The sequence below is a fragment of the Furipterus horrens genome, unplaced genomic scaffold (assembly GCF_987537825.1).
Source record: "Furipterus horrens unplaced genomic scaffold, mFurHor1.1.pri manual_scaffold_2, whole genome shotgun sequence".
NCBI lineage: Eukaryota > Metazoa > Chordata > Mammalia > Chiroptera > Furipteridae > Furipterus > Furipterus horrens.
In genome coordinates this window covers 154,204,544-154,228,810 of record NW_028327172.1, presented here as the reverse complement: position 1 = coordinate 154,228,810, position 24,267 = coordinate 154,204,544, and the positions used below count along the sequence as shown (strand labels likewise).

The window sequence follows — 24,267 nt, the reverse complement described above, 5'->3', positions numbered from 1 at the left end:
TTTCAGAAGTCAAAGATCGGACGAGCTGACTGCAGTTGTCAGTGGGGTGGAAACTGCAGTCAGCAGAAGCACCGGGGCTCTCAGTGTCCCCAGGGTTTGAGTGTGAAATGATGCTCTGGGTTAATGGAAGCTGCAGGTTCCGCAGCAAAAGTGAACTCACTCCTCCACTCCTCCTGAGTGACCCAGTTCACTTTGGCCTGAGACAATCAGCTCTTTGAAGTTAAAATAAGCCGATCTATTTTAGGCTTGTGTAGCAGACATTGGGATATCTCAGGTTCTGTTGAGGTCAAGCGGTTTTCACATGGCCTCTGATAAGCCCTTGGCTTGATTTCTTCCCAAGCGCTGGCAGTATATTTCTGTCACGCCTTTGCTGTGCTCACATGTGAGGTGCCTTAAACCTGATCTGTCTGAAGACAGTCCCCAAACAGCTGAGGAGTGCTTGAGAAACGCCACTGCTTGCTGGGTGTCTGACTGCTGCCCTGGAGAGCGGGCACAACCATGACGTGGTGCACACAGCGGGGATCCTGCTTCATGGGCTGGGTCTAGCCTTGCTGATGGAGAGCTGCTCAGGGGAGCTGCACCAGCACCTTCCGTCCTTCCTGCATGATGTCTGAACACACCGAACAGCACCTATTCATGGTTGGCAAACTGTTTACAGTTTGTCCTCCTCAAGCTTTTGAGTGCAGTTAAGCCTGGTCCCACAGACAGGAGGCAGGAAGTAGAGACCGGACCTTGTCAGTCACTTCCACTGCCCCTGTGAAAATCCTTGCTGTCCAATAAAAATACCACGTGAGCCACATAAAAGAAGTCAACATTGCCTTAAAAATCTAGAACCATTAAAGAGTTTGTTGGAAACGAAACACATTTGTGGTACAGTAATCAGCATCTCATTTAGGGTCCTACGTAGTAAGAAAATATTCTTTTGACCCATGAATAGATTTGGAGAACTAAGTCAGAGTTTTCCTTTCCCTTCCAAAAAGGTCAGTCATGTGTCAGAGAATAGGTAAATTAACAGCAGTTCCTTCATTTCCAAATCTATCCCCCAAAATCAGGACTGAGAAATAAGAGCTTAAGAGCACTAATCATTGACCGAGCTGACTCTGTAGTTTCCTAGGACCCACAGTTTGGGCTCCTTCTCTCTCCTCTCTCCTTTCTCCCTCGCCACCCTCCTCTTCTTTCTCCTGTTCTCAGCTTAGTCTAGGGCATTGCTAACCTGACTTACACATTTGTGCTGTGTAGCATATGTAATTTGTTCTAAAGACTGTAAAGCCACTTGGTTTGTAGATTTGGCACAGTCCGCACCATGCGGAATGTGTGCACTTGAGCACAGTCTGTGCACAGTTACCTGCAGAAGAAGTCGTTCCATCAAGAAAGTGAAATGAAGTGAAGTTTTAAAGAAGTGATTTGGCAGGAGTCTTTTTGTTACAACTACTTTGCAGTTACTTATTTTCACCAAATAATTCTTTTAAATTTCAACCCCATATTGGCATGTTAGACATTAAGGCATAAATAGTGAATCCTATGTCCTTTTGTTAAGATAATCACCAGGGATATCCGACTTTTCCAGGAAGTAAAAAACCTGTATACAGTTTGCCATTACAACCCTGTGTCTACTTCTGAGTCACCAGTTAGGATTTGATGTTCACTATACTTCAACAGGATTAGGTCAGTGAATCAAGCTAAGTTCTATACTGTCCCTAGAATGAGTCCTTGAAAACTCAAGGAAAGTAAATCTGTTCACACGCATGTTCTCACTGCCTGCTGTCATTGAAATTCCAAAGCACAATTTGGGAGAATGAAGTCAATTTGAGGAACGAGGAAGGAGGAAGAAGGAGGCCTGAGTGAAAGATTAGCCTCCTGCTGCTGGGAGGTGGGCTCACCTGGGGTCTGTGCGGCCTGCCTGTGTGAGCACATGCATGCTTCTGGCTGAACCCAAGCACAGCGTGCAGCAAAGCGACTGTGACGCCTTCATTCGACCTCGCTCTCCCGACTCTCTGCAATGTTACCTATTTGTTTTAACCTGTAGGAAGAAGGAGGATTCACAGATGATAGTGCCATTCCTAATCTGCTTTGGGTAAGCCTGACCCTGACATGGATGTTCCTAGATGACAGCAGGTTATGCCTGCCACGTGCAATCTCATAGAGATGACGTCCTTTTTCAGTTTCTTACTCTGAGGCAAGATGTCACCTTTATCCAGAGCAGAGAGCTACCTGTGTTCTTTTTTTTTTTTAATCATGTAATGAAAATTTTTGAAAAAAATATTGTATGGCAAGTGTTAAAGCTGTCAATGAAAGTCACGGGTCCCCTTTCTGTAACTGAGTATCTTCTATAAATTACAGTAATCTTGCCATTAATTCATTTAAATTACTATACAAAGTAGATGCGGATATACTTACTGTGCTTGTGTGGATTTATTTCTCAATAAGTGAACAAATGGGGAGGACTCTTGAAAAGACCACTGAAATTGCAATGAGAGATTAACATTCTATTAGAGAAATCATTGTTTTTGTCTCTCCCTCTCCCCACCCTGCTCTGATAAATCTTCTCTTCTCATCTCTAATCCTCTTGCTTTGCTCTATAGGAACCTGTATATGCTTCTACTTATTCTCCTGCTATACCTGCTGCCCATAAACACCTGTCTTTTGTATCTATTAATCAGGTGAGGAAAAGCCTACACATATTGAGCCTCATTGCAATTTCTGAGCAGTAGGGAAGAACCTGTTTCATTCAGGGAAGTAACTCCTTCACTGCATTTGTGTGTGTGTGTGTGTGTGATTGGCTCATATATTTAGAGTTGAGTTGCAGTCACACCCATCATATCCTTGGCTCAGACTTTCAGGTAGACCTGATATTAACTCACCTCATAATCAAGTCACTCATTTAAGAGTTTGTCCTTTTAACCTCCAAGCTTTACATCCTAAGTTGAGTCAGGAGCCCAAGAAATGCACCAGAGAGTTCCTTGCTCTGCCACAGCAATGATGCCATCTTGCTTAGCTTGATAAACAAGGAGGATGTGGTGGAGGCAGTGTAGGGTGTAGAAGGGACAGGGAGGAGGGGCCACTGTGACAGGAGCTGGTTGCAGTAGCCCTGTTGAAATGAGACACCAAAGCCTCCTGCCCCCTCCCCTCCACACCTCATCTGAAGAACCCCACCCCAGAGGGGAGATTGGGCCTAGAGTGAAGGAGTCTGTTGGTGCATAATACATGATAACTTCTAAAGCTGAAAGTATCCGTGATTGTTTTTTATTCCCCTTATAATGTCTTTGATGTCAGAAGAGCTATGAAAAGCAGCTGCATCCACTTTGCCATGAATCCCACATTCTCCTCTCCCTCCGTCTGTGGGACCTGGCCAGTCACCTCCCTCTTGGGGCCTCTGTATCCTCAGCAGGACCGGTACTTTATTTGCTCTAAGGGGGCCTCTGCTAGAAATGTCAGGACTGTACTACCCTTTAGGACCAGTAGTGACAAATCAGGACTTTGAATGTGAGGTGCAGGATTTCAAACATGAAATCGACCAAGTACTGACAGATAGAGGTGCCTGGGCTCCTCCTGCCTGCATCTTGCACCTTCATGCATGAAGACTCCCCATGTCTACTCCCAAAGGGAGGCCTTTCCCCTCACTCCCCTTGGTTCCTTTCCTCTGAAGTTAGGAACGCTGGTCTCTGAGCCCAGCCTCACATAGCCAGTCAGTGTCCACCCAAGAAAAGAGGCTTAAACCTGGAGCAAACTTGCTGTTTCATCACTAAGGATGGACACAAGTTGTTTCTTCTAAGTCACCTTTAAATTAAAAGATATTTTATTGAACTCCTTAACTATAAAACATATGTATTCCATACACATATACTTTTCCAATAGACTGGTTTCTAGAGAAGTTTTAGGTTCACAGCAAAATTGAGTGGAAAATACAGAGATTTCCCCATGCCCCACCCCTTGCCCCAGGCTCATAGCCTTTCCCACTGGTAGCATCCTCATCAGAGAGATACATGTGTTACAGCTGATGAACCTATATTAACACATCATTATCCCCCAAAGTCCATAGTTTACATTAGGGTTCACTCTTGGTCTTGTGCATTTCTGTGGGTTTGGACAAAGGTATAATGACACGTATCATATCATGCAGAATAGTTTCACTGCCCTAAAAATGCTCCGGCTCTGCCTCTTCATTCCTGTCTCCTTCCCACCCCCAACCCTTGACAGCCACTGATCTTTCATTGACTCCATAGCTTTGCCTTTTCCCAAATATCTTATAATTGGAATCTTAGAGTATTCAGCCTTTTCAGCTTGGCTTCTTTCACTTGGTAATATGTGTTTAAGGTTCCTCCATGTCTTTTCATGGCTTGATAACTCATATCTTTTTAGTGCTGAATAATATTCCTTGTCTGGATGTAACACAATTTGTTTATCCATGTACCTACCAAAGGGCATCTTTGTTCCTTCCTAGTATTGACGATTATGAAAAAAGCTTCAATGAATACTCATAAAGAGTATTTTTTGTGTAGCTATAAGTTTTTCATCTCCTTTTGGTATTAATGAGCACAGTTACTGGATCATATGGTGAGAGTATATTTAATTTTTTAAGAAACTGCCAAATTGTCTTTCATAGTGTCTGTTTTGCATTCCCACCAGCAGTGAATGACAGTTTCTGTTGCTCCGCATCCTTGCCAGCATTTGGTGGTATCGGGTTTTGGATTTTTGCTATTCTAATAGGTGTGTAGGAGTATCTCGGTATGTTTTAACTTGCATTTTCCTGATGACATATGATGTGGAGCATCTTTTCGTATGTTTATTTGCCATCTGTATCTCTTCTTGATGAGGTGTCTGTTCAGATTGTTTTACTAGTTTTTAATTGGTTGTTTACTTATTGCTGAGTTCTTTGTACACTTTGGAGAACAGTCCTTTATCAGATGTGTCTTTTTGCAAGTATTTTTCCAAGTCTGTGGCTTCTCATTGTCTTGAAGTGCCGTTCACGGGGCAGAAGGTCAGCTTATCTGTTATTCTTTTTATTCATCATGACTGTAGCGTCATAGCTGAACCCAAGGTCCTCTAAACCTTCTTCTACGTGATTTTCTACAATTTTTGTAGTTTTATGTTTTACATTTAGGTCTATGATACATTTTTAGTTAATTTTTGAAGGATGTAAAAGTCTGTATCTAGATTATTTTTTTCAATGTGGATGTCCAGTTTTTCCATTTCTTGAAAAGACTGTCTTTTCTCCACTGTATTGCTTTTGCTCATTTATCAAATATTAGTTGAGTATACTTGTGGGGGTCTATTTCTGGGCTCTCTATTCTGTTCCAATGGTCTATTTATCTGTTTTTGTTTTTTGTTTTTTGTTTTTCACTAATACCCACATTGTTTTGATTATTACAATAGCTTTATAGTAAGTCTTAAAGTCAGGTCGTGTCCTCTGGCTTTGTTCTTCTCCTTCACTGTTGTGTTGGTTATTCTGGGTATTGTGCTTCTCCACATAAACTTTAGAATCAGTTCATCAATATGCACAAAATAACTCACTGGGATTTTGATTGGACTTGTACCAAATCTATAGATCAAGTTGGAAAGAACCAACATCTTAACAATATTGCATCTTCCTGTCCATGAACATGGAATATCTCTTCATACATTTTTAAGTTTTTAAAAATGTACTTACCAGAGGCAATCTATGTTTTATCACCTCAAAGGTAAAACATCTTAAAACTTCTGTATTTTTACTTCTTGACAGTCTTCTCAGTTAAATACTTTATACATCAGTTCTGTGGCACTAGCCAGTTCCCAGAGGGAGGTCAAGGGGCTCCTTTCCTCCACAGTCCTGGTGTCAAAATTCATTAATGCAAAGACTCAGAGAAGAAAACAGCACTTAAACAGGACCCAGGCTGTGTCTAAATCGACTGTTTGTTTCTTGTTCAAGCTTCAATACACAACTTCTTCTTCTCAACCCCTACTTAAGATTTTCCTTACCCAGCCCTCTTTTCATTATTGGAGCTGGTGGCAACAAGACCAGATTATGGCTACTTTGAGGTTTATGTGTAGTTGAGACCATTTTCATGTTTTGTTCAGACCACTTGAGACTAGGGGCACTGATGACAGACTGAAATCACTTAAGACAGGGGCAGAGCTAAGTTTCTCTAACAGTGCACCGGATCCTAAATGGTGATGGCATTTTTGAAAACTGAGAAGTACTGATTTATCACTTTACCTTATTTCTATTACTTAATATGTGCTTTGATCTTTTATTTCTATAACTTAATTTATTTAGATGTAAGATAAAAATTTAAAAGCCACATCACAATATTTTCTACCCATAAATCTCTCCAGCTGTGGGAGAACTTGACCTTTAAGTCTGCACTAATCCTAGCAGTCCAGGTTAGTTACACTCCCTGTATCAGCTCCCTGTGTCAGAAACATTTAGCAAGAGTCACACTATAATTTCTGAGTACATTTGACCCTTGAACAACACAGCAGTTAGGAACACTGAGCCCACCCCCTACCACACACAACTGAAAATCCACATATAATTTTTGACTTCCCCCAAACTTCACAACTAATAGCCTACTATTGACCAGAAGCCTTATGGATAAAATTAACACTCATTTAGCACATGTTTTGTATGTTATATGTATTCATATAAGAAAAGTACCCAGGGAAAAGAAAGTGCTATTAAGAAAAATCATAAGGAAGAGGTTTACAGCATTTATGGAAAAAAATCTTCACATGTAAATAGACCCATGCAGTTCAAACCTGTGATGTTCAAGAGTTAACTGTAGGTACACAGAGGCAAACCCATCAATAACAGTGTGACACCTGAAAACATTCTTGCATGTTGATCCTTTGCAGTTTCAAGCTGTGTTCTGTCAAGTCTCTGGCCACCCCTAAGACCCTCCTCTTCTCAATTGTTTCACTGTCTTGTACACACACACACACACACACACACACACACACATTCCCTCCCCTCTCCCTCACCCTCTCCATCTCACCACATCACATTCATGGAATCTGTGTAGGAAAGAGTGAAGCACAGTTTGGGTAGGGCTTCTGTTTATGTTCTGATAACTCTTTCTCACTATTCCAGTCAATCTAAATACCATCGACTAAACCTTAATAAACCTGGACAAATGGCACAATACTTATTACAATATGTATTATGTCCTTCTCTAAACAAGGAAAGGAAAATTTAGAAGGGAAAAACAGTACAACAATGAAGTTTTAGGCTAAAAAAAGAAAAGTAAATGAACAAAGACTTCCATCTTCTTTTTACATTTTGAGTTCTATAATTTAATAGCACCCAGGAATAAATTTTTATTAGATTCTTCAGTGAATAAATAAGCTATATATTCCTTACCTCATTATAGAGCCATGTGAAGTATGGCAGGAATTAGTGAACCCTGAACCAGCCCCATGAAATAGCAAACTTAAGGTGAAACTTGTAGAGAAGCAACAACTTTTATGTTTAATATTATCATTTAGAGGGGACTAAAAAGTAGGCCTTCTTAACATAGATCTGTCAAATTAATGGAAGCTTTAAATCCTAAAGCATCTGTGTCATTCCAATGCTCGTATATGTGACATTCTTGCAGGACCTTTAAGGGGAATCCAAGTGCTTTGGGGACTGGAATTGCTGATCCAGGGGTCCCTGAGTCATTAACTGCACCTTGACCTTGGAGGTGCAACTGAGGTCACTATAGAAACAGGGATGTCTGGATCCTTGCACCAGCAAACCTTCTTGGCACTTGATATATTTTTTTATCAAAATATTTTAAGCCAGTTGCTGTATTGATTTGATTAAAATTCATTCCTGAAACTTCATTTTCAAAGAAAACTTATTCTCTTCTATGAAGTTTGGTTAAGTCTTCCTAGCCAGTCAGCCTCACAGTTTATTTAAGAAGGGTATGTGAGTCGTAGTTACTTGGAGTTAGGGTCGTTTCAATAGTTTTTAGTGGGAAAGTTAAGGAAAAGGATTTTTTTAATTTTTGATAATTCTTTAGTTTAATAAATTTTAAAACTTATAGAATATGAGTCTTTATAACAGACAAGACGCTCTCCTATACCTTTAACCAGATCCCTTTGTTGGCCTTTGCTCCCTCCCTGACTCCTCTCACCCTTCCTCCCCCATCCCTGACCCCAGGGCCTGGCTTGCTGCTTTCCCTTTATCATACGTTTATATCACCTCCCAAAACCATCACATTAGGGATTAGTTTTCAGCCAGTGAATATGGGGCGGGGCACAGATATTCAATCTATAGCACACTTCCATAACCGTAACATAGTCATTAAGATGAGGAAATTTCACATTGATACAGTGTTTAATCCATGGTTCATATTTCTATTGTTCCATTTCCCCCTAATAATGTCTCTTTTAGCCCCACCCCCAGCCCATTTAGGGTCCAAGCCAGGATCACGCATTGTATTTTGTTGTCATGTCTCTTTAGGAAAAGGTCTTTATCCTAATTTAACCAGTTCTGGCTATGATTGCTCTGTGGAAGATTTCTGTAAAAGGAAGATTCATAGGCTAGATGACGGAGAGGTCCGTATTCATGGCTTAACCAGCTTGTACCAGTGCAGACATGGCTTTATGCTCTTCTGTGGAAGAAGTTATTTCCCGTTGGTCAGTGGAGGAAAGCTCACCGGCCACAGTGGATGGAGTAGTGCAGATCCCACCACCCCGGGGCTCCACTGGCACTCCCAGGTTGTCAGTGGAAACCTGACCTTCACTTTGATCTGTGTTCTTCAAAGGGAAGATCCTCTTGAGGGAAGAGGAGCTGGGGAAGCTGCCAGAGTAGTTAAGCAGAACTCAACTCTAGTTTGAAAGCAAATGCCCTAGCAGAGATGGCATTCCTGGTCTAAGAGGAGCCTGAGGTGAGCTGAAGCACACCCCCAAGAAGCTGACCACCACCATCTTTAGAGCCCCTGCCTAGACCAACCTTGGGGTGCACAGACCAGAGAGGCTTTTTCTGCTCTGGGAGCATGCTCTCCTCTCTTTCTCCTCCACACTGGCTCCCACAGTGGCCCTCCCTCCCCTGCTTCTCACCCTGGCCCATGTGCCCCACAGACAGGGGGTTGTAGGAAAAGGAGGGATGGAGTGAAGAAGGAGGGAAAGCAGATTCTGTCCTGCCAACATTCGAAGACCTCCCTCCCGGGACCACTCTGCAGCCATCATCACACTCTCCCTCTGGGCCATACCCCCCACACTCCCCAGCCCACCCCCTGCCCCGGGCCCTGCCTGCCTTGAGCCCTTCCTCAACCTCCTCCCTGCTCCTCTTCCTTTCACCTCAGGTTGGCACCCTGAACTGCCCCTCCTGTCCTGCTTCCTCAGGTCCCCTCCAGCTTCTTCCCTTGGGCCAAGTGAGCATCACCAATGGCTTAGAAAGTGAAGAGGCAGGTATCCCTCGAACCCTAGTTAGAAACTTACAAAAGCCCTTTTACGTAAAAATGTTGTTATATATGTAGGTTATGTCTGTAGCATAGTTCATCCTCAATGTCAGATATATTATGCCTTAACAGTTAGGATCTGATTGCCTAACTGCCCATGTAATGTATAGTTGCTTTAGGAAAAAGCATCTCAAAGAAGGTCCAGAAAACCTTCTTATAGCATACCTTACTCCTAATCGGCCTTCCCTACTTTATAATTAACCATGTTCCCTGTGTACTTAATGATAAGTTTTTCTAGATTGGTCATGTTCTTTGTGTGATACACAGACACACACACATACACACACATAAACAAGGTCTGTCCAGAGGTGTCCAGCCATGTAACATAAAAAATAGAGACATTCATTGAAGAAGATACAAGAAACATTGTACATAGGACAATGACATCTCAGTCCCCTTCAAAGTAGGCACCTTGGGACCTCACATAGTTTTTCCAATCATCATAAGCTGCCCTGTCATATTTTCCTGAATCTCATCGATGGTCTGAAATCTCTTCCCTTCAAAGGTGATTTTAAGTTTGGGAAAAGCCAGAAGTTGCAGGATTCCAAATCTGAGCTATAGGAGGGCTGAGTCATGAGGATGATTTGATGTTTTGCAAAAAAACTGTGCACGAGATGTGATGCATGAGCAGGGCACATTATGATGAAGCTGCCAATCACCAGTTGCCATAGCTGTGGCCTTCTCAATCATCCAAATAGTTTCTGCGGAGGAATGTTCAAGCTTAATGTAAAACTTGATGCAGATTTCTTGCTTTACTTGCTCAGTCATTTAGAATGCAATAGCCAGAGTACTCATGCTCACTCAGTGGCATCTACCACCCCCACTGACTGGTACAGTGAAGTCACCATTGTTCACACATGCACATTCCATTCCACGCTCCCTGGCTGCCATATTACATCGGTTTCATGAAAACCATTCTGGAAATATTGACAATGGCTGGACTTTTTCTGGGCAGACCTCATATATATGGATAACATGGATAAAATTTCCTTATCAACTGAGTTTAACCAGATTGGTAAAACAGAAATTTTAAAACCCTGTATAGTTTATGGCATGAAGGTAGTCTCTATTTTTGTTTATTTTACAAAGTATCATCCTGGTGTTACAGTGTTCCAAACAGAAAAACAAAAACAAAAACAAAAAACAAAAACCTAAGTTTAATGTAAAGCTTCAGTATTGTTGATACTGATCTGATAGTGATCTCTGACCAAGCTGAAAATGACCAAAACTACTCCAGATAGAACAATTATGGCCAGTTTTGAACAGCGTAGTACTCCTCTTTGTTTCAGCTCTCAAACTACCACAGACTAAAATTCACCTCTCATTTCCCTCTTCTCTTTTCTCCTTTGTACGTGTTAAAAACAGCGAGTCACAGAAAGTCGAGAGACCCAAATGACTATTGAAGAGAGAAAGCACCTCATTACTGTGAGAGAGGAAGCCTGGAAGACAAAGGGCAAAGGAGCGGCTAACGACTCCACCCAGTTCACAGTGGCCGGGAGGATGGTGAAGAAAGGTCAGAGTGTGCATGTGTGTACATGCATGTGAATGTGTGCACACATGCTCCATTACCCATGGAGGGGAGGGGGACCCATGACAGCTTGATTAAAATAATCATGCCATGGGATTTTCCAATTTTTAATCTCACTGAAGTTGTGTAAATGGTTTGGGGTAGGTTTTCTGAGATATCCTACTGAAAACCTTTTTTTATACAGAGCATCATCTTCGATGTAAAAAGCATAATGCAGTTAGTCACATTTCAGAACTTAGTCATTTGAAAATTGAGCACAGGTTTCAAAAGCAATTGTAAATCTGCTAACAAATCTTAGTTCTTTTCCATAATTGCTTTTAAATTATTTCCATTTCCTTGCCATCTGGCAATCAGTTAACCCAAATTAGCCTTTCTCAGTGAAGAAGGAGTTTCTCTCTTCTCCCTTGTCCCCTTCCATCAAACCAGAGTTCTCTGGCCTACAAAGCCAGATTTCCAGGAATGTTTTAATAGATCTTTAAAAGATATATCCAATGTAAGGAAGTGGGATTTCCCTGCAGGCAATCATTTCTCCGCCTCTGAGCTCTGAGCTCTTGGAACTGATTTGAAACCTGTATCGAAAGACTTATGAAATTGAGGAATCACGTAGTTAGTAAAATCATCAGAGTGCTTTGAGCCTCCGTATCCTTTAGGAAATGGTTAACATTTGTCTCCTATATGCATACCTTCATTTTCTAAGCTATTACTCAAAAGTAAAATTTCTAACTTACTGGTAAAGGTTTTCACATCCAGAATTAATTTGTACTGTCATCAGGTCTTTAGGTTTATCTTTCCCTTTTCTCAAAATCTTTCAGGATCCTCACTTATAGTGTCTATCTCATTATAGTTTTGTACTAAATATTTGCAGAAGGAAGAGAGGAAGGGAAAACTCCTGAATTGTGAGTAACTCAGATCTTGGTGGAAGAATCCTCTCTAATACATTCTTAACCTTGGAATTGTCAAAAGATAACTGCAGATAATTTACTCTCACATAATGAGGTAGCATTTGAGTATCTTCACCAAGTCACATAACTGTGTAATCATGTCAAACTACTTCAACATGTGCCCCATCTTGTGTTCACAAAAGCAGCTCCTTGAGGCCCACATTGGTCAAGAAGAACTCCAGCTGAGAACTTGAACCAGAGCTCAGATCCTCCAGGCTCTAGCCTGGACAGGACCTTTATCCTGATGACTTTTTTTTTTTTTTGGCTTCTTTTTTTTCTTCTTCCATCTTAAAAATCACCATTTATTTGTAAGTGGGCCCTTACTACAAAATCCCACTGCCATCCACAGAATTGTCAAAGGATGGAGATTTGCTCTTATGCGGGTTTGGATAGCAAGGTGCGAGATGTTTCTGTCTCTCAGTGGATGAGTTTGCATTCACATTTCCTTGCATAAATCAGGGATATTTATTTAACAGGTGCTATATGGCTTGTTCAGGAAATAATTTTCTTATACCTTGTGCAGCCACAAGTTACTGCATGTCAGTGAACTGCCAAGAGGCCTGCAGTACCCTCACCTTCCTTCTCTCACAATAGAAAGCTCTATTCTCCCTTAACCTCATTAAAACTTTCTCCTTTTTTGATATTCTTAGAGTCTCTGTAGCAATTAGTACTCCAAAAGGTTTCTGTGGTATTCTAGTATTCTCCTGGAAGAAGAGCACTCAAAGTATGCCTTTGAACAAGAGAGTAGGTGACTGGTTATTGCACTTAGAAGTTGTTAAAAAGAGGTGTGAGGAATGCTCTAACATTGTGTGATCTAAATCTATTTGCCCTCCTCCACTGCAGAAAAATACTTATTTCCCGCTGGAAAAGAGAGGGCCCATCTCCAAGAGCTCTCCTGCATGCTGCTGCCTGAACGGGCAGCAGGGGGTGCCCTGGCAGTATCGAGGGCCAGGTTTCCTGATTGGCTAATGAGTCAGGCCTGTTTATTAGCTTTAGGGTTAATAACCTCTGTGCTAATGAACCTTTTCATGTCCTCTATGCATCCTTTTAGTAAATAATGATTTACTGCCCCAGCCTGTAAGTCATTTCACCTAACTACTATCTTTCAGGAAAATTTACTTTCTCACTGATGCCCTTTGCAGTTCTAGTAACTGAGATAAATTTTGAAAATTCTGTTGTAATCATCAAGCAAAAATATGTACGTCTTGAGGACTTCTAGACTATCACCCAAACCTTAAGTTTTAAACTGTATTTCAATATTCTTCCTTAAAGTTTTTATGCTATCATACATCTTTCTCTAGCTCACAGGAGGAAAGAGCAGAGCAATTCATTCATTTTTCCTTGTAAGTGATAGTGACATCTTTTTTAGATGTTGTTCTCTGGGGGATGCTTAAAGTGCCAATGGCATCTAAGGATTTCACATTTATTACAAATGAATATGAAGAACATTAACACCTCATGTTGTTCTTTGTATATGTATTCATTATTTCCCTTTCCAAACCCTTCTACTTAACTTGGAAGGGAAAACACTGATTAGTTTTTATTACAATTTCTTATTCCAACTAGATACCTTTTTTATGCTGGAATTACTTCATTTCCCTTTTATATGTCCCTTATCATTTCTCCTTTTAAAGATTCCCCCACCTTGCTTCTTGATAAATACATGAGAAAGCGTATCACTGGTTCCCGGCCACACTGAGATGGAGATGCCCTCCCAGAGATCACAGAGCAGTTTAAATGTGTGCTTTTCCATGTCTTTCTGCTAAAAGGTTAGCACTCTTGCATTACTGTTCAGTGGAACCACACTCCTGAGTGCTGCTCCCACAGGCTGTCCTATCCCTACCTCACCTTAGACTGGGAGGCAACTCCAGAGCGGGAAGCTACTTGCCAGACACTGTGACAGCCCAGTCTCCTCTTCCTCAGTGGGAGATGTTGCAAATGACTTTCTCTCAGCTGCATCCACTGCCACAAAGGGCCTGCAGAACTCATGCTCCATTCATCCAAGGATATTCTAATAGCCTTTTGTACTTTCTTATTCTACCTACATGCTATGGACATGTTTCCCTATGTGTCCTCATTGTTCACTTTGGAATGGGAGCTTCTCAGCTACCGCAGTTCTTAGAAACTATCAAATCCTATCTACATTTGCAGTTGTCCTACATAGTCACGGTACCTGCCAAATGTACCTGTGTGTGCAAATCTGTGTGTAAATTATATACACTGTAAACTCTACATCAGAAATAAGAGAGATCCAGCAGGATCTGGGGTGTGTCTGGAAATGACACTGAGGTACAAAACAGCTCCCTGTGTGTTCCGCAGGTTTGGCGTCACCCGGTGCCATAACGCCAGTAGCGTCGCCAATTTGCAGTAAGACAAGGGGCACAACACCCATTTCCAAACCCCTGGAAGGTAAGTCACCAAGGCACCGATATGCCAGTGGCTCTATGATCAGAAGAGCCCTAGTGGTATTCTCATTGATGGTTTCTGCTTGCCTAGATATCGAAGCCAGACCAGACATGCAGTTAGAATCGGACCTGAAGTTGGACAGACTGGAAACCTTCCTAAGAAGGCTGAATAACAAAGGTACATGCCAGCAGCCAGAGGGAAGCTTTGGTTTATATACCTATAGCACACTGCGATTCGGATTTCAGTGAGTAGCCAAGGAAATCTAAAAAGAACCTGCTCCTCTCAAAATCTGTAACTCCCAATTGTGATGGCCTTCTCCTCAGCTAAATTGTCTTCTCTCTATACAACCGCACTGATTTATACTGTAAGCAGTGTCTTTGTTGTTATCTTTTTTAAAATGAAGTTACTGATCAAGTTTGATTGTATTAACAAGCTCTGGTCCATTTGATAAGGTACTAAATTGGGGACCCCCAATAACATTTCTTCCTAAATCTAAATTCTTTGGGATGTCATCCCATCAGAATCGTTATTTAATTTTGCTTTTAATGCTGAAAGCAGATTATTATACTTACACAAAATCAACATGATCTTGCTCCTGATGAACTTTAAATTGGTTATGTCGATTTCCAATAAAGTAGCAGCTGATATATCTTATAATCACAAATGATTTCCAAAAGACAGTTTTAGTAGATGTATGTTGAAATAAATATTTCAGTAGAAAAGTCAAGGGAGTATACAAAATAAAAGTATGATATGTAGCAATGCCCTTATCTCTTACTTAAAATTCTCAGTACTTGAAACTTACCAAATACTAAATTTTGCGAGTCCCTGTCATTGACAGTGACCCCAAAATAGGTTGGAAATAATATAAACAACCCCTTTAAATCAGAAATATAAAAGTCTAATAAGATAACTAACTTGGCAATGCAAACAATTCAAAGTTTATTATATTATATAACAGTGAGCTAGCTCAGGCATCTAATCTAGCTTGCCACCTGCTTTTGTAAATAAAGTTTTTTTGGAACACAGTCATGCCCACTTATTAAGGTGTTGTCAATAGTCACTTTTTCACTACAGCAGCAGAGTTGAGTAGTTACAACACAGGCCATCTAGACTCCCATGCAAAACCTAAAATGTTTACTAATGGCCCTTCGTGGAAAAAGATCTTGCTGACCCCTGATCTTGAATGAGGCTGAGGCTACTTTTGCTTCAAGTAGCAAAAGGAACTTAGTGGACATATATGCAGCAAGGCCAGCCTTGCTGTCTCATACCAGGTCATGGCACAAGCTTTGTTCAGATTGAAAGGCCTTTCATGAGAAGTCAAGGAGGCCTAGAAAGTATCCACAGGACCCTGGGTATCCCTGTTATAATATATGAAAGTATCTTCACTTTAGTAACAGAGGAGAGTAGACTGCAGAGTTTTGTTATAACATAACTTAAAATAATAGAGTTCAGGGTGAACTCCCATCTTTTCAATTTAGGAGGGAAATAATTTTTAAGATATTGTGAGGTGCAGTTGGAACAATGTTTTTACAAAAATTGATGTCATTTATTTGCTTGTTTATTAATAGCTGGTGGGATGCAAGAAACTGTACTCACCGTCACCGGCAAATCTGTTAAGGAGGTGATGAAGTTGGACGATGATGAAACCTTTGCCAAATTTTACCGCAGCATGGACGATACCGTGCCAAGGAGTCCTGTGGAGCTGGAAGAAGACTTTGATGTTATTTTCGACCCACATGTCCCCAAGTAAGTTACTGCAAATCCAGTTTTCACCCACTGAGAACAGACTCGTTCATAGGCCTCCACCCAGTATTTTCATGAGGATCTTCTCTCTTACTGTGTTATACCTGTGATAGAATTTCATTATAGCCAAATTATTGCAGTAGACCCCATTATCCATGGGGGGTATGTTCTAAGACCCCAGTGGATGCCTGAAACGGTAAATAGTACCAAACTCTTCATATACTGTTTTTTCTTTTTTTTTTAATTGTATTTTTTCCTTTACCATTTAATCTCTTTATATTTCCCTCCCCCTGCCATCTCCACATCATCATCCATGTCCATGAGTCCTTTACTATATCTTTTCTTGAACTACATACACACCTTTTCACTTAAAGGAGGCATTCGAAGGCTTCTTCCTGGCATATCTGAATTGCCAGCATCATTACACTTGTTCTTTGGGGCCTTTATTAAGTAACATAGGGTGACTTGAACACAAGCATGTGATACTGTGACCATGAGACTGATAACGGAGATGGCTACCAAGTGACAAATGGGTGAGGACCATCTTTCTACAGGGTGGATGAGTCACAGGACGAAGTAGACTGGCAGCAAGTTTCATCCTGCACAATTTAAAACTTAAAAGTAGTTTATTTCTGGAATTTTCCATTTAATATTTTCATACTGTGGTTGACCACAGATAACTGAAACCATGGACCGTGAAACTGTGGATAAGGGGGGACTACTGTATTCTCTGAGCCAGCCACGTAGTGCTGTGGGTGGATAAAACGTGCATCCCCAGAACAGGTCTGCATTCAGGCATAAAGCCTTGCATCGCTCCATGTGCCACAAACGTTTGCCCTGCTCCTAAAAATGCCACAGATTTCTCACATCTCTCCGATATTCTTCTGTATATTTTTAAATTAACACCATTTAGCAGAGATTTCTATAGCTATCTTTTATTCGATGTACCAAATTCTTACTCATGACTTTAAAAACTGTTTGGATCACATGAGTTCAAACTAATACAACTAACTAACTGGAAAACCAATAAAGCATGTTACATAACTTACAGTAATATATAAAATCAGTAAATTTGAGGGTTTTCTCAATGATGTCTAAGAGTCTGGCTTCATTCAGGAAGATGATTAAACCAGCTAAGAAAAGTGGTCACGGTTTACGGTACCTTCAGTTGCAAGCACCAGAAAGAAATCCAAGTCAAGCTGACATTAGCAAAAGAAAGGTATGGGGGGATTTAGAGGTTCACTCACTGAGTATATAGACGTGAACTCGAGGTCTTGGAGGCTACTCAGAATGTGGTCTCTCGCTCGCCTGCTTTTAGTCTGTGACCCCGTGGTAGAAGACGGCCACACTGAGCTCTGGATTTTTAGCTGCTTCCTTGGCCACTCCAGCCCAGGCAGCTTCTTTTCCCAGAAGTTCTAGGCTTGATTTTCTTGCATCTGAGCCCATCCCTAAAGCAATCATTGTGGCCAAAGGAATGGAAGATGGTGATGGCCAGAGCTGGTCTTTGGATCCCTTCCTGAGCCAGAGTTGGAGACAGGGATACTCTTACCAGAAGCAAAAAAAAGGCACTAGACTGGCTCAAGCCACAGCTCTGGACCACATTTATCTATTTCCTACAAATTTATCATAGCGACATCTCTTCCTTGAGTTTGTGTGGTTCATCATAAATTTTTCCTAAAGTCACTCCTGATACATTTTTTGTATGTTTCAGTATGTTGCTTTTTTTTCAATTTGCTACCTTAAGAAAATTAACAATTTCCCATTTCCCATATTTAAATAATATTTTGGGTATTCGCATACATGGTTATTTAAAGCCATTGCCCAAATGTCATTGTTTAAATCATTATATATAATTTAAATATGTATGTATGTTTATACACACACACACACACGACAATGTTATATATGAAGAAGACTTGCACATAGACCTGTGCAGTTGGGAGTTGAAAGCAGCAGCTGGACTCTGTTGGGAAGTCAAGTGACTGGGTCCACCCACCTCCAAGTCTGGTCTTCTGCCCCAGATAGTTGTGTGAGTGTGTGGTGGTCATAGCTGGTTTTATAAACCTATTTTATTTCAATCTTTTCTTCAAAATAGTGGTTATTTTTCAGAGGGGGGCAATGGGTTACATGGAAACTCATTATAACAGCTGGTGAGGGAACTGAAAAATTATTGTGTAATGGGAAAGAAGATAAAATTATTGTGTGAAGAAAGGGGATAAAATGGAGAATCAGTGGCTGGCTGTAATTCTTGAAGGGCTTGCTAGTACCAGAAGAAGTAGACGTGTGTACTGTTCACATGGAGAGAGTTAGAACAGGTGCATGGGTGTGATAGGGTCAGGAAAGAACTTCCTACCTGGGATTGTCTGGGCTCTTGAACTACATGACTCTCTTCTTGAATGTCCCTTCTGTCCCCAAGATTCTATGACTTCATGTCAGGGGAGTGGCAGGCAGGAGGGAGAGTTGTAAGATTTATAATGAAATCAGGGAATCAAATTGTGGAGCCCATTCCTTTATGTCAGAGACCCTCAATAAAACAGAAGTGAGTGACATTCCAGACCAAGGCCACAGCTCTGCTTTGCTCCACAGGTTGACATCTTCAGTGGCTGAGCACAAGCGTGCGGTCAGGCCCAAGCGCCGGGTTCAGGCTTCCAAAAACCCCCTGAAAATGCTGGCAGCAAGAGATGACCTCCTTCAGGAATACACTGAGCAGAGACTCAACGTCGCCTTCATGGAGTCAAAGCGGATGAAAGTAGAAAAGAGTGAGTATTAGGAACGACCACCCTGCTTCTGTGCTTGGGAACTGCATGCAGGGATTTTAATCCTCCTTTTCCTGCCTCACAAAGGCCAGTCACAGTGCTCATAAAACACTTACTAAATAGAAATGAGTAAGTGTGCATATACATGTGCACACCTGCAGAAAATCTGCCTGGAATTGAAAGGCTTTTCACAGAAATCCTTCTAGCGTCGAGCATCTGTTAGTTGGAAGATGCAAATTACCCTGATTTGCTGCATTTTCTTTCAAGAAGTTGGAGGAGAAGGATCTGTCTGGGCCTTGTAATTCTGCCCCTTTTCAGCACAATAATTCTCCATGTCATCATATTCAAGAGGAAGTCATTTGATCTCTCACAGGGAAAATGTCCCAGATCACTGCTTTGCCTAAGTCTAGATTTTTATATTATTAATTAATGTAAAAACCAGTGCTCTGCAAATTGTTTTTGATGGGACCCTCAGACTCCTCAGAGTTGGAGTGTGGGTTGGGTGGAGTGGGGGGAGTTGGGGTGGAGCAAGGAATGGAGAGCAGGAGGTAGGCTCCAGGCTGTCTGTCTCACTGGAGACAAAGCTGCGCTGCTTTTATCTGCCCAGTAAGGTAGAGTTTCATAGTTTTGAAACAGAGATTCCCTTGGTGGAGATAATGGCATGCATAATCATGCTGTTTGGAATATTCTTCCTATAATTTTTCTTTTCCTGTAGCATCCATAACCCTATTTCCTAAAGTTTTTCTTAGAAATACAGTATTTAGATAAAGTGATGGAGTTTTTTCAGTGTAACTGGTTTACTAAGAAATTATATTTCAAAATCAGTATGCTACATGAATTGGCAAGGTATGTAATATTTCTTCAGTGTCAAACCTAATCCCAGCAAAATAATTTTTCTGAATATCTCTCCAGCATATACGTTTTTTTAAAACAATGAGTTGGAGAAATAAAGGTTGATTGGAACAAGTTTTACATACTTTTTCTCTTTCTCCACTTTTGGGGGCTGCAAAGAATGCCTTTGTGGTGACTGGCACATATACATTGGTCGTTGCACACTGGAAACTCTGCATCTTGTTATTACGGTGGTAAACTGAGAGCAGAGGATCTCAGGAGACCAGCAACTTGGTCACTTTGCCTCCAGAAAAAGATTAGAGCTAAACCATCCCTTGCAGAATGCCTGCTTTGCTACATTTGATAGAAAATAAAGGCTTTGGTGAAAGACATCTACCAGTCTTCCTTGAGAACACATTTTTAACAGCTCAACATTGTTAGGAATTATAACAGCTTTGTGTGGAACTGCAACAAATGAGTCCATACTGATTTTATACTAATGTAGCTGTACCACATTTTCACTCAATTTTTGTCTCTACGTGGTGAGGTGTGACATTTGTCAAGAAGCAATTTATACTTTCAATAGTGTTGAATTCTTAAGAGCGGTTAAGCACTGAACTGCATAGTTAACCAGACTTGAGTAGGTGCTCCCCCTCTACATTAATCTTAAGAGAAAAAGATAGTTCTGGCTGGTGTGGCTCAGTGCGTTAGAGTGTCGTCCCAGAAAACGAAGGTCGCTGGTTCGATTCCCGGTCAGGACACATGCCTAGGTTGTGTGTTCAGTCCCCGGTCAGGGTGCAAATGAGAGGCAACTGATGGATATTTCTCTCTCACATTGATGTTTCTGTCCCTCTCCCTCTCCCTCCCTTCCACCTCTCTAAAATCAATAAGCATGTCTTTGGCTAAGGATAAAAAATGAATAAATAAAAGAAAAAGTCAGTTATGAAACATTTCTGATTGTGAACATTGTCCTTCCATCTGAACACCTCTCTTCTCCCCACGTTTCTGTGTTCCTTCATCCATCACCCCAGTGTCCTCCAACTCCGGCTTCTCAGAAGTCACCCTGGCGGGTTTAGCCAGTAAGGAGAACTTCAGCAGCGTCAGCCTGCGCAGCGTCGACCTGACGGAACAGAACTCTAACAACAGTGCCGTGCCCTACAAGAAGCTGATGCTGCTACAGATCAAAGGTATTTTAGAGCAGCAGAGAGGAGTTACACGGTGGCCAGGGGATTCAGTCGGGCAGCCTCAGAGGCCCTGATGGCCTTTAACTGCCTGTCATGGGAGGGGAGTCATGCTTTCTGAGAACCTGTGTGTGCCGGGCACTGAGCTACCTCCTCTTAGGCACTGAACCCACTGAGGCTTAGAGGGTGCATAATGTGCCTGAGGTCAGCAGCTTAAGCAGCATTGCTGATCTGAACCAGGGTCTCTCCCTTTCAAGAAGCTCAGCTTTGAAGACTGCCTTCCCTTGCCCCATGGCCCCTGCCACACACTGTCATGCAGTTACCAGACCTGCTAGGTCATCACTGTGTCCCCTCCCCACAGCTCCCCTCACAGAGGCCAAGGGGAGGCAGGTGCACCCTTGGAGGAGGAATCCAGGAAGCGAAGCTGATGAGGCAGACCAGGCTTCCACTCCATCACCCTTTCTGTCCATAGCAAGGGGACTTAGCTCTGGGCCCTGAGGACAGACTTGGCTGCGTCTGAGAGGCAACTTCTGGAGAAAATCATCAGGAGAGGATGGATGAAATAGCCTGTCTGTCTGTGAGGACTTCTGGTGTGTTTCGGCATAACCACTGTCCTTCTCAATGATAGGCTCAAACAACCAACCTCTGTTCCTGGTCCTAACCCAGAGACTACACCACCAGTATGATTGTAGACAGATCCATCAGCAGTCATTTGGGACAAAGTATTGATTCCCCTCAGGACTCCCTTATGGTTTCAAGTGAAAACTCCCGAGGAAGCAGATGCAAAGACGCAGCCTCGCTATGGCTGGCCACGGTCGTTAATGTAGGGCGTGGGCTCAATGGATAGAAAGCAGCTAGGAGATGAGAGAATGAGTGAAGGGAGCATGGGTGCCATCTTTCCTGGAGGAGGGAACCCCAGCTGATGCATCTGTGTGCTGAAAGAGGACACCGGTAGTGGGCCTAAGAACATGGTGACATGAGGGAAAGCACTAAAGGGAATGTAATCCATGATGTTGTCATTGTAAATCCTCCTCCACCACTCCTGGTCATGGGAACAAATGTTGGTAGGCCAGACTCTTCAGAATTGAAAGGGATACTTCAGATGTGGTACTTCTTGGTCCTTCCTCTGGCTGGCGGAGTTCTTTCCAGGAAGATGGTGACTCTTTGCCTCGTGTTCAGGAAGAAGACATGTGCAGACGAGACTGGTTGAGCCTCGCGCCTCATCACTCAACAGCGGGGACTGCTTCCTCCTGCTCTCTCCCCATCACTGCTTCCTGTGGGTAGGAGAGTTTGCAAATGTCATCGAAAAGGCGAAGGTTGGTATCTGAAAAATAAGAATAGTTTAATTAAGCATCTCCTTTATACACTAATAGAATGTTCCACCAGTTTCCAGGTGATTATAAAGTTTCCCAAGTACCCAATGCCCACTTGAGCAAGAAAGGATAGACATTTCCCTGTATGTCTCTCAAACAAGCTGGGATTAGGTACTGAAGCGTGATACTTTAAAGGGATTATGACCTATCCCTCCAGGTTTTAAGTCCTGGGTTTATTCTCACTCTTGTGTAAGAAAAGAACCAGCATGTCACTTCAGAGTTGCTTATCCCAGGTACCTATGAAATTCTGCCACAGACTTTGAAACAGGATCTCATGGGGGAAAAGCCCAGAGAATGGGTAGTTTTTTTAATATTTCCATGATTTGTTGAATTTGAAGATTGAAAACTGTAGCTCTAAAGAATTGATACCCCTGGTTGTTAAATTGCACTTTCTTGACTTTGTTGAAAATACCCAACCACCAGTGTCTCAGGCTCCCATGGCCATAGTTCTCCCTTTCAGACACACATCCTTTCTGTTCTTGGACTTCAGCGTGGGCCACTCCAGCTGGCCACAGGCTTGTCTACCCAGGTAATTGTGTCCCTCTCATTTTTTCAGGCCTCAGAACTTGCAACTCTAATTCAGACAAAGAGGGAACTTGGTTGTAGAGCTACTTATATCCAAACTATCGAAGAAGGAATTAATACACACACACATGCAGCCAAAGATTTCTGGAAGCTTCTGGGTGGCCAAACCAGTTACCAATGTAAGAGTTCACTGTATTTCAGATAATGACAAGGCTCACTATCCTTTCCTCTCCCCTGGTTCATTCTTCTCAGCCAACCCCATTTTAGCATCTAATGTAATACCCTCTTACTGTTCATTTCCCACAGCTGCTGGAGACCCAAAAGAGGATGAACTGTATGAAACAGCCATAATAGAAACAAATTGCACTTACCGTCTAATGGATGACAAGCTTGTTCCTGATGACGACTTCTGGGGAAAAATACCAAAGTGCTCCCTTCTGCAGTCAAAAGAGGTACAGTGAGTGGGCAAAGCCCTCTGCACAGGCTGCCCAGTGAAACAGATAATAAGTGCCCCATACACGCTAGTCAGCGCCATCATAGACCAGGGCATCTTTTGAAAGGATATTTATTTGTGATTTCAAACCATCACTGCCATCTTAAGTACTAATACAGAATTTAGAATATTGTTCAGAGGAGGTCCAATAAATCATTGAAGGCTTTTCTATTTTAGGTAAAATGTATGTGTTAGCCCTCTCTTTTAATTTGTATATAAATATTAAATAAAATATTCTTCAGTCTGTAAGTTTCAGGAATAATAGATGCATATATATAAAATTTATTTTATATGCCTTTTTTTCTCTCTCACCACTAAATATTTATTAAATACATACATTTCTAGAACCATGAAGTATTTTAAGTGTTGAGAAAAAAGGTGAAAGTCACAAAATCTCATGAATAGAAGAGTATTATAAGGAATGAAATCTGAAGGTAGATTGAGTGTAATATGTATGGGTGTTTAAATTTTTTTTAAAGTCACAGAAAAATAAAATAATCACAAATAATTTTAAAGAGAAAGTGAAATTGAGCCTAGTTTAAAATCAAGTAGAATTTGGATTCCTGGAAATGAAGGGAGAAATTATTCTAGGAAAAAAGGGTAGGGCAAACCAGCAGCATAGAAATAAGAGGTAACACCACACTCAAGTATACATTCATTCATTCATCAAACAGTAAGTCCTATTGTAAATATAAGTATTGTATGATCTCTACCCTTGAGGGCCTGAGAATTGTATAGAGGAGAGATGACATCATTGGGTTGGGTCCTCTGTGCCTAGCATGCATGAAGTGGCCTGCATATGCTAAGCAAATGAATGAGTGAATGAGTGCAGGGAGGAAAGAAGGGAAGGAGAGAAGAAGGGAGGGAGGGTGGGAGGGAAGAATATGGAAGGATAAGAGGAAGACATCCTTAACTCTTTGATGAATCAGAACTTTTAGGTGGTTGAGTGTTTAGAGGAGGGATCATTAACGTGGGCACTTAGGACAAAAAGACAGAATCCTACCCATGGGATAGAAGCCGGCTAAACAGTGCCAGCTGGTCCGATCTTGTTATCTCTTTTGTCTG

At 41.7% G+C, this 24,267-nt stretch overlaps 1 protein-coding gene across 13 annotated transcripts in view; it reads left to right on the top strand.

Moving 5' to 3' along the window:
- Window positions 1-24,267, top strand: part of SVIL (supervillin) — a 97,198-nt gene that overhangs the window by 50,464 nt on the left and 22,467 nt on the right. For 6 of the 13 annotated variants that reach the window (XM_090266665.1, XM_090266670.1, XM_090266668.1 and 3 more), the window contains 11 exons: window positions 2,027-2,074; window positions 2,583-2,660; window positions 10,788-10,935; window positions 14,211-14,300; window positions 14,388-14,474; window positions 15,869-16,046; window positions 18,630-18,802; window positions 20,662-20,817; window positions 21,991-22,127; window positions 22,741-22,888; window positions 23,016-23,161. In XM_090266665.1, the coding sequence (XP_090122791.1) occupies window positions 2,027-2,074; window positions 2,583-2,660; window positions 10,788-10,935; window positions 14,211-14,300; window positions 14,388-14,474; window positions 15,869-16,046; window positions 18,630-18,802; window positions 20,662-20,817; window positions 21,991-22,127; window positions 22,741-22,888; window positions 23,016-23,161 (1,389 nt within the window). The remainder of the gene's footprint in view (window positions 1-2,026; window positions 2,075-2,582; window positions 2,661-10,787; window positions 10,936-14,210; window positions 14,301-14,387; window positions 14,475-15,868; window positions 16,047-18,629; window positions 18,803-20,661; window positions 20,818-21,990; window positions 22,128-22,740; window positions 22,889-23,015; window positions 23,162-24,267) is intronic. The other 7 variants (XM_090266672.1, XM_090266671.1, XM_090266667.1 and 4 more) reach the window with 2 other exon arrangements.